At 32.6% G+C, this 17705-nt stretch overlaps 1 protein-coding gene across 1 annotated transcript; it reads right to left on the reverse strand.

Annotated features, from left to right (window-relative positions):
- Positions 1 to 6217: 6217 nt before the first annotated feature.
- Positions 6218 to 17699, reverse strand: LOC128240393 (mucin-5AC-like). The gene is made up of 3 exons (XM_052957031.1): positions 17577 to 17699; positions 8472 to 8487; positions 6218 to 7677 (listed from the first exon to the last, which is right to left on the reverse strand). Exons 1-3 carry the CDS (start codon positions 17697 to 17699, stop codon positions 6218 to 6220), a joined length of 1599 nt encoding a protein of 532 aa, XP_052812991.1.
- Positions 17700 to 17705: the final 6 nt, after the last annotated feature.

Genomic DNA, 17705 nt, shown 5'->3' on the forward strand with positions numbered 1-17705 from the left:
ATCTACGATAAATTTACAACACTATATTACTTATCTTTAGATAATTTTGAATTAGGCATTATAGTACATGCACTATTATGAATTACATTCTGGTATATCACTATATCAATATTGATCACTAGTGTGTTCACGTTTATCTTAATACAATAAGATTCAAAAATAATGTACAGCAATATCGACCAATTTAAATGTGATACGCTAGCAACATAGTTTGATGTTACTGTAAAACTTTGAAATACAACATGTTTACAATGGAGCCAAGAAATATCAATTAGAAATTATGCTGGTGTAAAGACATGATTTGAAGTGGTTCATATTCTGTTGATATTTGGGCGTAGAGTTGGCCGCAGAATCTCAAACTGAATAAAAAAAACACATAATAAATTTCACATTACAAATTTAATAGTCTCCTTGACAAGCTGAGTTACGTAACATGCTTTGCAAGACACAGTACTTTATAATGTATGCAAGTTGCTAAAAGTGCACAGTAAGGGTCAGACATATCGGACTTATTTAAAGCAGTAACACAAAACGAATTTGAAATCCAACACAATTTTAATAAACATGTATACATTTTGTTTTCTTATTATATACAAGATTGTGTTCATATCAACTAAAAAAATTTATTTTAAGCATTACAATTTCGTTAGTAGCATTATCTGTTCTTATCAAGTGTACAGTCTAAATCAAATGTTAATGTGTAAAATGTTTAACAGTGTAAGAAATAAACTGAGTGTTCAATTTTCTGTCTTTCAAAACATCTGTCGGTTGTCAGACTTACCGTTGATTGAGTGTCGATGTAGTCATACACAGATGCAGTCCTTGGTCTGCTGTAGTCACCCTCCAATGACGACAAACGTGAGGAAGGATGTCGTCGAATGTCGCTTGGATTCGGCTGGTACATATACATCTGCGGAAGAAAAATCTAATGAAACCAAAGGTTTAATCTTTACTTAGTGCACAACTTATTCTGGGAGATATATGAAATATATGTTAGCAGTCTTGGTTTCGCTGAGTTCGCTGAATTTGTATTATAACTTATACTGAATGAGAATAATAAAGTCGGTTGCTCATTTCCGGCTATAATAACAGACAAAAATATTTGTGTTTAGAAAACCGTCACAGTTAGATCACTTGTTTTATTATTATAATAAACAATATAACCTCGTTTCCCAGGCTGTTGGTGATGATCTTGTGTTCTTTCCCTTCAACCGTTAATGTGTCCTCGCGTTTTGTTGACGGATACCCATCGTAAGAAAGACGCACGCCGCCCTTTGTAGGAAATCGATTTAACTCCTCGATGCTTATACTTTAAATGGAGAAATACATTTACCACGTAATTGTTCGCGATGCTCTGGCCCCAATGTCACGAAAATACTTATGTCAAATATCTTACCCAACTCATTAAACCACATAAAACCTTAGTGTCAGTCAAAACTTTGCATGTGTTTATACTTTTTAAAACATACCTGTTAGCGCAATGGGATGATTAAAGATTGTCAAGTTTCAAAGAAAAAAATCTTGAGCAGAAAATTCTATTGATTAATGAATACTCAAATACTTTTTGCTGTGGAATAATATTTCATTAAAATCTTGACCACATGGTTTAATCAACATATTCTTTGATAGAATGCGCTCTTATAAGGTGTAAAATATCAGAACTCTTATTGTTATAAGGTAAAATGAGTTGAGATTAAGATTGAGATTCGATTTAATTATGTTCGTGATATTGGGACCAGTTATCCGTAAAATATGTTAATTAATTGTTCATATGAATGGATTAAAATACATTTTTTCAATATTTTGTTTAATTAAGGTTGGAGAAAAATATCTAACATGTCCGGTGTAGGGTGTTCTGCCAAACTCGGTAAACCTCATCTCCGAAAAACACATTTAGCGTTGGTTGGGATGAGCATAATTATGTTTCTCTTTCGGCCATGAAAGAATGTTGTGGTATAACGTGTAGAACGAGATACTATGTTATGAATTATGCTTTATTAACTCCATTTTACTAACGCGATCAACGTATAATTGTGTGATAATTTTCAAACAAAATGATAGATTAATATATTATTTATTATTTATTGTCGTTTAAACCTGTCCCTTACCTGTCATTTTTGTCAACATTCTTCTGTTTCATTTTCCTTACGATAATGCAAATAATGACCACTGACAGTACTACGATGATTGCTCCCCCTATTCCACCCGCTATTGCAGCGATGTATGTCGACGACAGGGACAGTTTCTCAACAGGAATCTCGCAATGTTCTCCAGAGTAAACAAAACGGTCACCGCTACTTGGGCATCTAATCATATTATATAAATATAAATAATATAGTATGAGTTAAGGATACACAGAGATTAAACAGTCATGTTTTTTTATTAAGAATCCATTGGCCGTGACAAGTCTGTTACCAAAGCATTTACTTGAAACGATATGTCGCTTTGTGTGTTATCTGATTTACGAAATCGGACCTTATTTGTTATTTATTGTCAGTCGTTTTTCTATCCAGATGCCAGAAAACTTTAATTCTAGTCACTGCAGTTTCGATGTTGTTCTCATAGTGTTCGTTTAGTGGACAAAATGTGCCGATGTGTCCATCTACGCTGTTTTTATTCACGATCATACTAAGAAATTACAGAACACAGAAATTAGCGTTTTTATATTATATTGAACGCATGCGTAAAGCAGGCGATATTTCCGAATGGATATACGAATGGATATCAATTTATAGCAATTGATTCATAAACATTATACACACATGCTTTTGAAATCCAGAAATTGAACGGGTTCAATGAACTTGGAATGTCATGTTCAGAATATTTACCTGCACTGCGTGGAATTTGTTTGCCTGTCAAAGTAGCATACACCATCGTTTATACATCCTCCGTTATCCTTTGTATTGCAAGGGTCAATACACTGAACAGAACCTTTGTCCAAATTTAGAACACATCTTTCGCCAATTATACAGTTCGAACACGCACTCGAAGTCCTCCTTTGCTCCGCTAGAATATTTTTGTAGAATGAATGAGTTTTGCATAAGTTTTCATATTTAAACAATACAAAGAGATACCAGAATATGACAAGGAATACATTAGAAATAACTTAATTATGCATAATTTCAAGGTAATAAGCAAGCTACTATGCATAATATCAAGCTAATAAACAAGCCCAAAACTATTTTTAAGACTGATTCCTTTATTTTGCTGTCTTCAGAGCAGGTTCTGTATCAATATACTTGTTTTAGACACTGTTTTTATCTGTATATCAATATGCAACTTCTTTGACACTAACGGTCTATTTATTCCTACATAGCCATCGTCTCCGCAGTGTAACTGCGAACCTGACGATATGATATACAATGAACATATTTGTATTGTTTTATTTCAGAATAATTCAATCATTGTATGGCGACAATTGACAAACTACATTACCAGCCTGTAAAAAGTGTGCGATAGCCGCTATATCTACATCCACTGTGCAGTTCTTGCAAAATGAAAAGTTAAGTGGTTGATCGGCCATCTCTTTTGTAGTTGAATTTATCTGCTGTAAATCCACATCTCCTTTGCAAATGACTTCATAGTCACAGACAATACTTCCCTTTCTGCACCGATAAACAAACACACATCTCTTTAGTATGTATTAGTGTTTGACATAAATATATCACATTTGACAAGTATGCATTGTTAAATGTAATTGTATAGTAATTTTAGATGTTCTAGAAAGTTTTATGTATTCCATGTAATCAAATTTTAGAATGCACGCTTTATCTTAAGAATGTGAGAAAAAGTTCGAATACTTGTACATGTTTATTTGGTATATTAGGGTAACATTGATATTTGGAGTTTAGTAGTTAGTTTCCTTAAACAGTTTAATTAAATATTTCCCAGTGCTTGATAAAATCGTATAGCCTATATTTAAATAAATGATTATGTTAAAAGTATATAACATGTTTATGTATTTAATTAGTGCACAAATACTATGTTCGATCATATATGAGGACATTTAAAATTACCAGGATCAGTGAATATGTGTTGTAAATTTTGAAATATTATTGATTTTTATTTGTGGTTAATAGTTCACACGACTGATTGAAATTACCACAAAAAAATCTACAATTGTTAGAAAAGTAAACTTGTCTCTTTGGCTTTTAAAAGTTAAACTGAAGAGTTCTTGTCTTTTCCCTGCAATTGTATTTGTTTAATCCAACGTGAAATGTGTAATTGAAGGTAAAAGTCCCAGTATGTTTTAGAGATGTAAACATCTTTTGAATGTATGTCAAAATCACTTATTTTCTTTACATTTTTTTTAACCTTTAACTTCAAGAAAGATAGGAAAAATGCATTTAACGCAATTACAAAATGCAACAGATCTGAAAACAACGATCTAAATTTACCGCTCACTATGTAATTACAAATGTGCATATCACGTGGCCCTTATAATGCTAAGATATCTCTGTTGCTTTATGAAGTATTGATTTTCATTTTTTAAAAGGAGTTTTTACTTTAAATATGTTCTAAACAAAATAACCATACTTACCCTGTTACTTTCATGAAATATTTCACTTAAGACATAAATAAATTATATTCAAAAAAGGTGAGGTAATAAAATAATAAGTATTGACACAATTAATCTTCGATATGTCACCAAACATCATTGCTAATAGTTCATTCGTAGCTATATAACAATAAAAAGAGTACAAAACCGTATTTGCTGAATGAATTGTGATTAAAACTGCGATTTGATCTATTGATTCGTATTTCACTCGAGGCTTATGTATACCTTTCTGGTAAAACTCGTTTAAAAGACACCTTATTTAATGTTAAATTTGAATTACATTATTTTGTGCCCACTTCGTGTCTTTAACGTTTGGCATATTATTCAAGACATTTATATATGTAGTACCGTTTTTATAAGATATTGCCTTAATTTAGATTGTAACGATTATTTTGATTCATTCGCATTGCAGGTTACATGACTTTATAAAAGATGTTTATGATTATCTTTAAAATCGTCGACTTAAAATTTGTCGGACGTGTTGTCACATATTTATTGTGATAACGTTACCCTCGTTGGCTCGATACTATATTTCAAAAGCATGCTTACTGTATATATATCGACAGCCTTAGCAGAATTTTGAATATGTATCAGGTTTTCATTGTAAATTCTCATAAAAAATCAGATTGTTTACTTTAATAAGTTTAACATTTCAAGGTTATAAATTTCAAACTTATCTGTTGTATAATGTATGTGTTTATTATTACACACATGCTCAACAGCATATCATATTTATGTTCTGCCAATATTTGAGTTTGGTTATTGATGAAAGCGAACTTGCTAATAGGGCATTGTATTTACCTTGTCTTTAAATTCCAGTTCGTATGTTCCCTTTATCGATTCATTAAACATCGCATGTTTTAATGATAATTGCAGCTGTATGGAGACGGTGACACTACCTTAGAGGAAAAGTATAATTATGCATCTATACCAGGAGTATGTTTTGTTAATATGAAAAATAATCAAATATTGTACGTTATTATCCATTTCAGTTTTTACCAATTCAGTTTATTTCAAAAACGGATAAGCGTATTGATAACAATTGTCAATTACTTAAAGTGCAAAACACTGATGGGCACTAGAACATATATGAGCCGCATCGCTTGATGTTTTGTTCATTAGAAGTTTATTTGAATTAGTTGTTTCATTTTGGTACTTTAATTAAATGAAATTTCAGGAAGCAATACTGAAAATGTAATAATGATATCTCTTCAATCGCGTAAGATACCTGTTTACTAGCAAGAACATGCAATGCGCAATTGTTTATCTGAATTTATCAACACACACGTGATGTGATAACAAAAGTACAATATTAAATGACATGCACAATTAACATATCAATATTCCGACTAGCAGATTATGAAATTTGTTTTTTGTACAAAGAATCTTGATTGATCATTATTAAAGAAAAGATTGAGGATTCATTTTAGTTTGGAAACAGTAAACATTTGAGACGGACACAAAGAAAGTAGTCGAAATGAATCGGAAATAAGTTTAAAAGAAATTGCCAACATTGCAAAACAAATGTTGTGGGTATTTTATAATTCAGATCTTTTAAGTAATAAGTAAATCTGAACGTTTTAAATCGAGCTATGTTGCTCATATATTCACCCATATTAATGTTTTTACATGTTATATACAACAATATTTATGCGTAAACTATTTCTTACCAACACTGAAACTGGAAGACACATTTTTATTGCAATCACAATGCCCATTTCTCCAGAAACCAGATCGTTCGCTCTCGTTTGCATCCCGCTTCCTTCTTTTTATTGCACCAGATGTCGAAATTGTTGTAGCTGTAGCTGGTGGGGTGGTATTTGCTCCTTTATCTGTTAAAGAAGTCGCAACTGTGGTAGTTGTATCTGGTGGGGTGGTATTTGTTCCTTTATCTGTTAAAGAAGTCGCAACTGTGGTAGTTGTATCTGGTGGGGTGGTATTTGTTCCTTTATCTGTTAAAGAAGTCGCAACTGTGGTAGTTGTATCGGATGGAGTGATATTTGTTTCTTGATCGGTTGAAGAAGTCACAACTGTGATAGTTGTATCTGATGGAGTGGTATTTGTTCCTTGAACGGTTGAAGAAGTCGCCACTGTGGTAGTTGCATCTGATGGAGCGGTATTTGTTCCTTGATCGGTTGTAGAAGTCGCCACTGTGGTAGTTGTATCTGATGGAGTGGTATTTGTTCCTTGATCGGTTGAAGAAGTCGCCACTGTGGTAGTTGTATCTGATGGAGTGGTATTTGTTCCTTGATCGGTTGAAGAAGTCGCCACTGTGGTAGTTGTATCTGATGGAGTGGTATTTGTTCCTTGATCGGTTGAAGAAGTCACCACTGTGATAGTTGTATCTGAGGAAGTAATATTTGTTCCTTGATCTGTTAAAGTAGTCGCCACTGTGATAGTTGTATCTGATGGAGTGGTATTAAGTCCATCATCGGTTGTAAAAGTCGGTACTGTAGCTGTATCTGTTGGAGTGGTATTTGTTCCTGTATCGGTTGAACTAGTCGCCACTGTGGTAGTTGTATCTGATGGAGTGGTATTTGTTCTTTTATCGGTTGTAGTAGTCGCCACTGTGGTAGTTGTATCTGATGGAGTGGTATTTGTTCTTTTATCGGTTGTAGTAGTCGCCACTGTGGTAGTTGTATCTGATGGAGTGGTATTTGTTCTTTTATCGGTTGTAGTAGTCGGTACTGTAGCTGTATCTGATGGAGCGGTAATTGTTCCATTATCGGTTTTAGAAGTTGGAACTATTGTTTTTGTATCTGATGAAGTGGTAATTGTTCCTTGATTGGTTGTAGAATTCGGTGCAATGGTAGTTGTATCTGATGGAATGATGTATGTTCCATTATCGGTTGTATCAGTCGGTTCTGATGTTGTAGTTGCTACTTCTAAAGGAGTAGATAATTCATTATTGGTTGTAGATGTTGATTTTGTTGTTGTTGTCTCTGAAAGAATGGTATCCGTTTCTAGATTACTTTTAACTGTTGAAGTAGTCAGCGTTTGAACCGCAGTTGGGGATGTAGATGATGAGCTTGATTTTGGTGAAGGGCTTTGTGAATTGCATGTACAAACATCTCCATGTTGCAATGAAGTTACTCTGTATATTCCATAGAAAGCAGAAACTGAAACGTAATGATACCAATATGTGATTTTATACAATAAACGTAACTTATTTGACCTCGCCTACGTTGGAGCTAAATGCGTGTTATATTAACGAGTTAGAAAAGGATATATGGTTATACATGGCCCAAAGTAAAGTAAGTGAAATATAGCATATAGCTATCCCTTAACAAGTCAAAAACTCGCTTTAGTCATAAATAATTGTCAAGGAATACAATGTGCAAAGCCTAGAAGTTAAAACATGTGAATTTTCAAATGGATCTTTATAGCGGGTTATTAATCCTATTGAACTGTAGGGCTTTTTTGCCAGAGCGAACCAAATAACATTTAAATATGGAATGGTTTCATACGTTTTGGCACTAAACTAACAACATGTAATCTCTTGATTTTTATTTACTAATATAATTATAAGTCAACAGTTGTTAAAGAAGAAGCTTATATTCTTAGTTAGCCGTTTAATAACATATACTGTTACAATATAACTTTTTCTTTAATTAAACGTACACAATAAAAATTAATGCGGAAAACAAGTTTTTAAATAGCAAAACATATGGTTTGTCTATGCATAAATAATAAAGCGATGGTTTGGCGCCGTTTTACTGGATAATTTTTGACGTAGCAAAGAATTGAGATCTGAAATTATAAAGGCTTATATCTATTGTCTGTACCTATATCATATTTTATGTTTTGAAAATTGAATGTTTATACACAATAATGTGGTAACATCAAAGTATTTTAATTAACCTATTTGTTCCCCTTTACATTTGGTATAGTCCTAAAAAAGTACTTGGTTTACCTAAGATGAAGTACGTCTGCAAGTTACACAAGCGCATTGTCAATAATCTGCAAGAAAATCAAATGTGCATTTAAGAAAACATATATGTTTTGAACCAGCTTTTCTATATGAGGAAGGAAATGTTAAAATTACGAAACGATTTCTATTCGTGCATGCATGTCCTGTTTGTTTATTTATATTTGTATAAGCTGCAAGCACCTTCATCTTTTTCAGATAAAATCCCCACGTGCGTTTTATAACTGGTTATATTTTGAATTCACCAGAGAAGTCAGTGTATGTGCGCTTGACTGTACGTTTGTGTGTGTGTGTGTGTGTGCGTGCGTGCCTGCGTGCGTGCGTGCGTGCGTGCGTGTGTGCGTGTGTGTGTGTGTGTGTGCACGCGAGTTCGTATGTGTATGCATGTGTTTGCATGTTTGTTTGTGGGCGCGTGTGTTTTCATTTTGAGTGTTAAACCGAAGCAAAGTAATACATACTGAATGTCGAAGTAGATGCTTAAGTTACCTCTTTTTATTGATGAGATTGCTCTGTGATTCCCGTAACTGCAATATGCTTTATTGATCCTGTCAGTACAATCACCGCCAGTAAAATGTCCAAATAAAATTCAAAATTTAGAATAACTTTATTGATTCATGTCAGCGCATTTGTTGAAGTCAAACTATCAAAATTGGGAAGGAAAATACCGTATTAACTATTTACATATTAACTATTAGCCTCATTTTAGATAAGGAATATAAATAAATAGGTGTTGGCATTTCGTTCGTGTCAATTAATCTTGTTTAATGATCGGAATTTGTCTAGACTCTGATTAAAGTTTATTAATTTGACCATTAAACCAGATCACTGCAAAACTGATTTTGACAAAATATTATTTTAATATATATTTATAATAAAATAACTTTCTACAAACGTTAAATGTATTTCATTTGAGGAAGATATTTTCATTTAAAAACGCGGAACTAGCTCAAAACCCTTGATAAAGCACTCCATATAACATGACAAACGTGCATTAATATCGTGCTAGCTCCATGGGTTGTGATAAGCATATGAATTTGTTTCAAGGCGAATGTCAAGAGAAATTGTTGACTAGTTGATTGAATGCACCATTGTGATTAAAGTCATAATCATGTTTGTATCGATATGCTTTATTCGCATGAAAGTTTGTGAAAAAGTCATCAACGGCATAGCTAGATATGAACTACCTAATTTACTTTCTTAAGCAAATGTCCTTTAAGACATCGTTGATTGTGTTCACTAGTCTTCTAAAAATGACGCCATCTTGAGAAATCTTATTATACTTTAAGAAACAAATAACAATGCACCTTTTCCCGGGTTCGTTATTAAATCATACAAAACCCTCGAAAAGCTCAATCAAAACATTGTTACAGTACGAAGGTTCGGATTTAAAAACTGTTTTAAACTATCTTGTCAAAGTTACCAAGCAATTAGTAGCGAACTCATATTGAATTATGACATGTAAAGTTTCGAATAGAAATAGCAACAGGCGAACAACTATGGTCATCACATGAAAAGCGAAAACATCCCATGTATGGTATAAATAGTACAGTCATAAATTAGTGAATTTTGTGATATTTTCGCAGTTAACCATTTCCGGAGGCAAGTATAATATCGAATGACACATTGCTTAATAGCAGATATTGAATGTATTGGTTACATTTGAGGAACTCTTTTCAATAACGGCAAGTTAGATTTTCGTAATACTTTTTAACAGAGAACAAATACTATTAACATAAATTATCATAAAGAAGATATTTGTTGAATTCAGTGTAAGCTCGTATTATATTTCACGAATGTCACAGAAAATATATCCACGATCTTTAAAACGATCGTACACTGAATTCAACAACATTTATTTTTATTTCATGCATTTCTCGTGTGTGTGTGTGTTTTTTAACATATTTCCCTGATGGAGCAAATTTTGTTTGATGACATGACCTTTCCGTGGCCTCTATGCACCAATTATCATTTTAATATTTACTAATGCGTATTGTGTACATACATTGGTGTTCACGTGTACTACTTAAGCGGGAACTTCATCCCATACCTTTAGTAATATCTTTCCTAGAAATTGATAAAACTCTACTCACTGTTACTCGTATAAACTAGCTCCTGTGATCCGAATCAACACTATCTAAAATAACTGATTCTATCGGTTTTATGCTCAATATTACATTGTTAACCTGTTCGCAATGCGTCATTATCGGGTTGAAACCTTAGGCGATAAAACAATATACAAGATAGCAGATACAAGAATGTTATTTTAAAGTCTGGTATACAAGAACAGAAAACCACATTACCTCGATTAGCTATTTTTCAACATAAAAGAAGATTGCCATTTCAAGTACTTGCCGTTTGTGTGGTAAAGTAAATATGACGTGTTCTGTTCATAATTCGAGAAATTACATTCGGTCGTTGATCGATTGCATTAAATTTGCATTACAAATGACAAATTCCGTTTATAATCCGAAACAAAGATACAGTCGGCTGATGATCGATTGCGTTAGGTTCCAACGCGAATGACGCATTCCGTTTATAGTTCTTAAAGACGCTACATTCAGCAAATTGTCATGCACGGGAGCAACGCAAGAGTTTGGCACATTTAAAGTTATAGTGTTTCATTGCGTAAGGCTGACAAAACTCTGACGGGATGGGAAAAAGATCGTTCAAAGTACACACTCAAGTGTCCCATTTCAGATAAGGGAATCCTTGGCTTACAAAAAGATTGCGGTGTCTGGGTGATGTTTAAAAACTTTAATCATTTTGACTACGTAAGGGGACAGACTACATTAAGAACTATTCAAATGTCATAATACATTATACGTTTGTATTAACCACACATATATTTGGGACGGCAGATGGAACCTTTTGCGTTATGGTTTTGTTTTAAAAAAGACATATTGGCAATTGCATACCAAACAGATTTTGTGTGTGTACGCAGACAGGAGGCTTTACAAAAGTATCACTTACTCAAAAATAAGAACATGCATTCAGTTGGTTTATGGAGATTTTCCTGTTTTTACTGGTTCAATTATTGTCATCTTTGTCATCCGCAAAAATGAGTCATGCAGAGGATTAAGTGACATGTCATTTTCTATTTAGTGGGCCTCATTAACGGGCAATAAGGCGTTTTTTTTTTATTTCAGTTTCTTTTTTTTAAATAGTTATTGTCAATCGCAAAATGTTTATTAAACATATCGCATAATTTGATATTGACAATTCGGCCAATACTAGTATGTCTATTACTACTCTACAGACGACAATAAACATGTAAATTCCACTTGTAACATACATGTTCTTTTTCAAGTCAAGGGACGCAAAATCTTATAAAAGATGGAAACAGAAGTCCCGAGTGAAATGATCAATTATTATCATTGTACTCGAGTCAGATTGAAATGATCAAATTATCTTTCTCCAATGCTTTTCATTCTTTGATCAAAGAAATATTTAGCACTGGTTGTGATACAAATAAAGTGACCTACGTACCAAATAACATTTAATATTTACTAGTGCGTACTGTGTACATACATTGATGGTCAAGTGTACTATTTAAGCGGAAACTTCATTCCATACCTTTAGTAATCTCTTTTCTAGAAATTGATAAAACTCACTGTTACTCATATAAGCTAGCTCCTGTGTTCCGAATCCCCACTATCTAAAATAACTGATGTTATGATAGCGTGAAAGCTCGTAAATTTAATTTATTATTAGTTTCATGCTCAATATAATATTATTAACCTGTTCGCAATTCGTCATTTTCTTATCGAGTCGAATAAAAAAATACAAGATAGAAGATAAAAGAATGTTATTTTAAAGTCGGTTATACAAGTACAAAAAACACATTACCTCGATGGGCTATTTTTCGACATAAAAGAAGATTGCCATGTAAAGTACTTGCCGTTTGTGTGGTGAAGTGAATTTGACGAAGTCTGTTTATAAATCGTTACAAATTTACATTCGGTCGTTGATCGATTGCATTAAATGTGAATTACAAATGACGAATTCCGTTTATAATCCGAAAAAATGATACACTCGGCTGTTGATCGATTGCGTTAGGTTCCAACGCGAGTGACGAATTCCGTTTATAGTTCTTAACGACGCTATATTCAGCAAATTGTCATGTACGGGAGCAACACAAGAGTGTGGCACATTTAAAGTTATAGTGTTGGGCTCATTGGAAGGGGCTTGTTCCATTGCCTTCGAACTTTCGACAGCCAAAGTCAAATATATGTTGCCTTTTCCAGCAGATCTTAACAACGCTTCAATTTTAAGTGCATTAAACACCTTAATGCCAAACACTACAACTCAACGGAGAACCAAGCCGTAGTTTCCATGCTGATTATGCGCTTAAATCAAAAAGAATAATGCGTACCGATTGAATAGTTTACTGAACGCACATTCCGTGCATTTTGGTTAATATAAAAATAGATTACATGTTTAACTGCTTTCGTCACTATTGAGCACAAATGCTCAATTTTTTATAAAGTATTTGTAAGGATGTGATGCCTATCAATCTCTTTGCCAAGTTCAATAGCTCGCTCAGTGAACTCGTCAGCCATACAATAGTTAAATATTATTTACACTTCTGCTTGTTGTAATTACTTTTATAACATTTACTTCAATTTTAGATAATACTCTAAACACAACAATGAAACTGTTGAATAAAAGGCGTAATTGCCATTTGCTTTTTATTTCTTGTCGGCACATGCACTATCAAAACAAATGTAAAATTAAAATGAAAATGATAAAATACTGATAACAATTCATGTCAGCGCCTTTGTTGACACAAACCTGTCAATATTAGGATGGAAAAAGACCATTTCAAGAAAATAGTTGTTTTATGTCTTAAAATGGTTGTTTTCATGTCTTTTATGTAAACTTGGCTTGTTTCTTGGTCGCATATTGTCTAGACTTTGGTTATATTCTATTATTTTAGGCATTCAATGAATACATCGTACAAATGAATTGGACAAATATGTCATTTTTATACAGGACCTTTTATACACACATCTTTTGTGTGCTGTAGGATTAAGATATATACAGTTTTAAGAAAAACTTAATAGGGTTTTCAGATTTCAGAAGTCAAGCGCTAGTGGCTACAACTAAGTGGACCACCCCTGGTATACTTATTCTTAACTGATTCAACGCATAATAGTAGTTTTAGAGACAGGTTTGGCCCCGATTGTGTTTTAAATAATTAAGTAGCTTAATACCGAATACAATTTAAGAGCTATACTGAATATTGTGTGTCGACATCGTGTGTCCCGAGTACTACCTAAATACGCCCTGAATCTCGCGTACAAAAAGTATTGAATGAAATATACTCCTGTTATTCGAATGTACACGTTCCTAAAGAATAACGCTATGACAGGTACAATATCGTGCAATTTTTAAATCATTATTGAACAGTCATACAGGCGATTCAGATTATTGTTTCATGTCAGAAAAAAAATCACATGTTTAGATAGATACACCTAAACACCTTTGATTGCGCAAGGCTGACAAATCTCGCATGGGACGGGAAAGGATCGTTTCAAAGTACACACTCAAGTGTCCCATTTCAGATAAGGGAATCCTTGGATTAGAAAATGGTCGCGCTGTCAGGGTGTTGTTTAAAATTTGAATTATATTTGACCAAGTGAAGGGGACGGACTACATAAAGAACTACTCAAATGGCCTGACACATTATACGTTTGTATTTATCACACATATATTTTAGACGGCAGATGGAACCTTTTGCGTTATGGTTTTGTATAAAAAAAAACATATTGGTAATTGCATACAAAACAGATTAAGTGACAAAAATACAATATGGAAAACTATCAGAACGGTACCCATAATCCTTAATCATAAACGCCTACTGGTGTTTTAAATAATCATGCTAATCTTCTACAAATATAATATGTAATGTCCCTCTTTTTTGCAAAATTACGTCACAAATCATTTTGACGTCATACCAATATTTTTTTTAATTTTCTGATGTCATATCCGTTTCAAAGTCATTATTTCGGACTTGATTACAAGCAAATTCTTGGATACAAAATGGCGTCACCGAACTGCGTTGTTAAAGGCGAATGACACGGTTTTTTTGTCAGGATAAACTGTCAAGATATATTTGCCTTAAATTTATTAAGGATATTCTCGTTTTGAGTACAATTATTTACATCAATATTACTTGAAAAAACCATGATAACTTCTTGCAAAAAACAACTGACAATTTATTTGGTCATTCGTATTTGAAAGATGTCATTTCATTCGATTACTACTTCTAGCAAAAAGCCTGACATTTTACTCGATCATTAGTCCTGGAAAAATATGTCTGAACTATTTTGAATTCTACCAATAACTTAAAATATAAAGAAAAAGCAAACACGCTGTTTGTGGAGCTAAGTACTCTGACTATTAAATATGTGGCATTGAAATTCGAAAACAACTATAACTAATGCCTTTAAATCTGAATGGCTATAGGAGATATGAAAGGCTTACCCCCTGTACCTAGTACTTGAACCCAATGCGAAGTAAAGTCTTGGTTGCAATTTTATCACGCAGACAATGAACATATACCAAAACGTTCATTACGACCTTTAAATTTCATTAGAAATTTCATATCCGTACTGTCAGACGACAAAGGTCATTCCTGTACTCCAACCCCATATAGTGGCCGGGCAAAATGCATTGTTATATCTATGTTTAGATGATAGATACACTCAACGTTTGCTTTTATGACTCTTAATTCACTAAGCATCTGGAAGCGGGGTTGGACGTCGTGTTTTGCTGAACGTAACAAAAGCGGTAACACAGAGTATTATATAAAGATTTCCAGGCTCTTGTACCATGTTATAACGATGTTTACGGCTGTGTCGTTTACTTTAAAGGTGAAATATGTTGTGATGTGCTAATATATTTAATTTGGAATTAAACAAACGACCAACACATAAGAGGGGTATTGAGAGTTTTATTACTAATACAATTTACTACATCTCCAAACTAAGAGTAAGCGCGCACACAATAACAATATGAGACACTCAGATCAGCGCAATTGACAGTAACTGATATACAAGCATTTACAATAGCAAAACGAAACATAACACATAAGTAGTAAATCATTATTCAAGTATTTGAATTTAATGGTCTTAAGCAGCATGATAAAACAACAAAAACAACAGCAACAACAACAACAAAGAGTTAAAAAAAGTGTTGGTTCCGAATTTCAATAAGGATTTACTAGTCTGCTTAACGTGCACTGAATAACTGAATGAATGACACTCTCAGAACCCTTCTGGTTAAAGGTCGTTACGGTCAGGTGAGCACAGACCACGCATAAGCTCGCATGTTAATATGAAGTTATGAATGTTAATTCTAAGAAACGATTGAAGCAAAAATAGATCTCAAATCATGTCAGAAATACTACAGACCACAAATGTATCCATTAAAACAAATCAGCTGCACAATCTCCTTATCAAACATGTCATGGGGATTTTGTTTTGTGCATAGTAGAGATAAGAAGAAAGTTTATTACATACATATTTGAAACAGACAAAAGTATATTAAAATTGGATTATATCTCTGGTGTATATATAAATATATATATATATATATAAATATATATATATATATATATATATATATATATATATATATATAAATATATATATATATATATATATATATATATATATATATATATATATATATATATATATATATATATATATATATATATATATATATATATCACGATATAACGTTCGCACAATACTGATTGTTTCAGATGTGTTAATAAAAAGTGAACGTTATTATTTTACTATTCCATTACAAATAACTCTAAAATTATAAAAATGAATGTCAGATTTAGACTAAGGTTTTAAATATACATACATATAGAATATAAGAATCACGTATGAGGGAACAAGAATGCATATTTGTCAACGATATGATCTGATTGTTGTGTGTTAACTTACTCCGAATAAAAAATAGTTTATAGTATTTAATATAAATGTATATACTCTAGTATATTTATAAACATGGTCATAACTTAAACTATTTATAAAACTCATCAATAATAATTGATACATATCTGATCTATCTGAAAGCGTTCATTTTGGTGTATTTAATTATGCACTATAAACCTACCTGATACAATATTGTTATAATTCGACTTAAATTTCGATTTATATCAATATTGAAATGCTAGACATAATTATCAGTATTGTACTTTTTCTCAAAGAGCAACTATTTCCTAAACGACTGCTCCTTACTATTTAAAGCAACTGACAGTCATTTGTTATCACAATTAAAAAGATCGGTTTTATTCCCCTCTTGATTTTTCATCAAAATTATCTAAAATAAAATTACAACACTAGATTACCTTTCTTTAGATAATTTTGAATCCCTAAAGTACATGCACTATTATGAATTACATTCTCGTACATTACTATATCAATATCGATCACTAGTGTGTTCACTTTGAACTTTCTACAACAAACAGAATGTACAACGATGTCAAAACGTTTAAAATGTGATGCGTTTTCAATATAGTTTGATGTCACTTTAAACATCGAAATACAACATGTTTACAATGCAGCCAAGAAATATCAATTAAAAATTATGCTGGTGTAAAACGATGATTTGAAGTGGTTCATATTCTGTTGATATTTGGGCGTAGAGTTGGCCGCAGAATCTCATACTGAAAGAAAACACATATCAAATGTCACATTACGAAATTATAACTGAGTTACGTAACATGCTTTGCAAAACACAGTACTTTATTATGTATGCAAGTTGCTAAAAGTGCACAGTAATAATCAGACATATCGTACTTATTTTAAGCAATAACACATAACGAATTTGAAATTCAATAAAACTTGTATACATTTTGTTTTGTTATTATATACAAGATTGTATTGATATCAACTTAATAAAATATTAATCAAAGAATTACTTTTTCGTTACTAGTATTATCTGTTTATTTCACCTATACAGTATAAATCAAATGTTATTGTAAAAAATGTAACAGTGTATGCAATAAACTGATTGCTTATTTTATTTTCGAAACTGTATTTCAAAACTTCCGTTGGTTGTCCGACTTACCTTTGATTCGGTGTCGATATGGTCGTACACAGTCCTTGGTCTTCTGTAGTCACTCTCCGATGACGACATACGTGAGGAAGGATGTCTTCGAATGTCGTTTGGATTCGGCTGGTACATATACATCTGCGG

This window comes from Mya arenaria, chromosome 7 (genome assembly GCF_026914265.1).
Source record: "Mya arenaria isolate MELC-2E11 chromosome 7, ASM2691426v1".
Taxonomy (NCBI): domain Eukaryota; kingdom Metazoa; phylum Mollusca; class Bivalvia; order Myida; family Myidae; genus Mya; species Mya arenaria.

Bases quoted from the DNA above. Each gene is read 5' to 3' on its own strand.
- LOC128240393 (XM_052957031.1), bottom strand. From the start codon at position 17,699: ATGTATATGTACCAGCCGAATCCAAACGACATTCGAAGACATCCTTCC.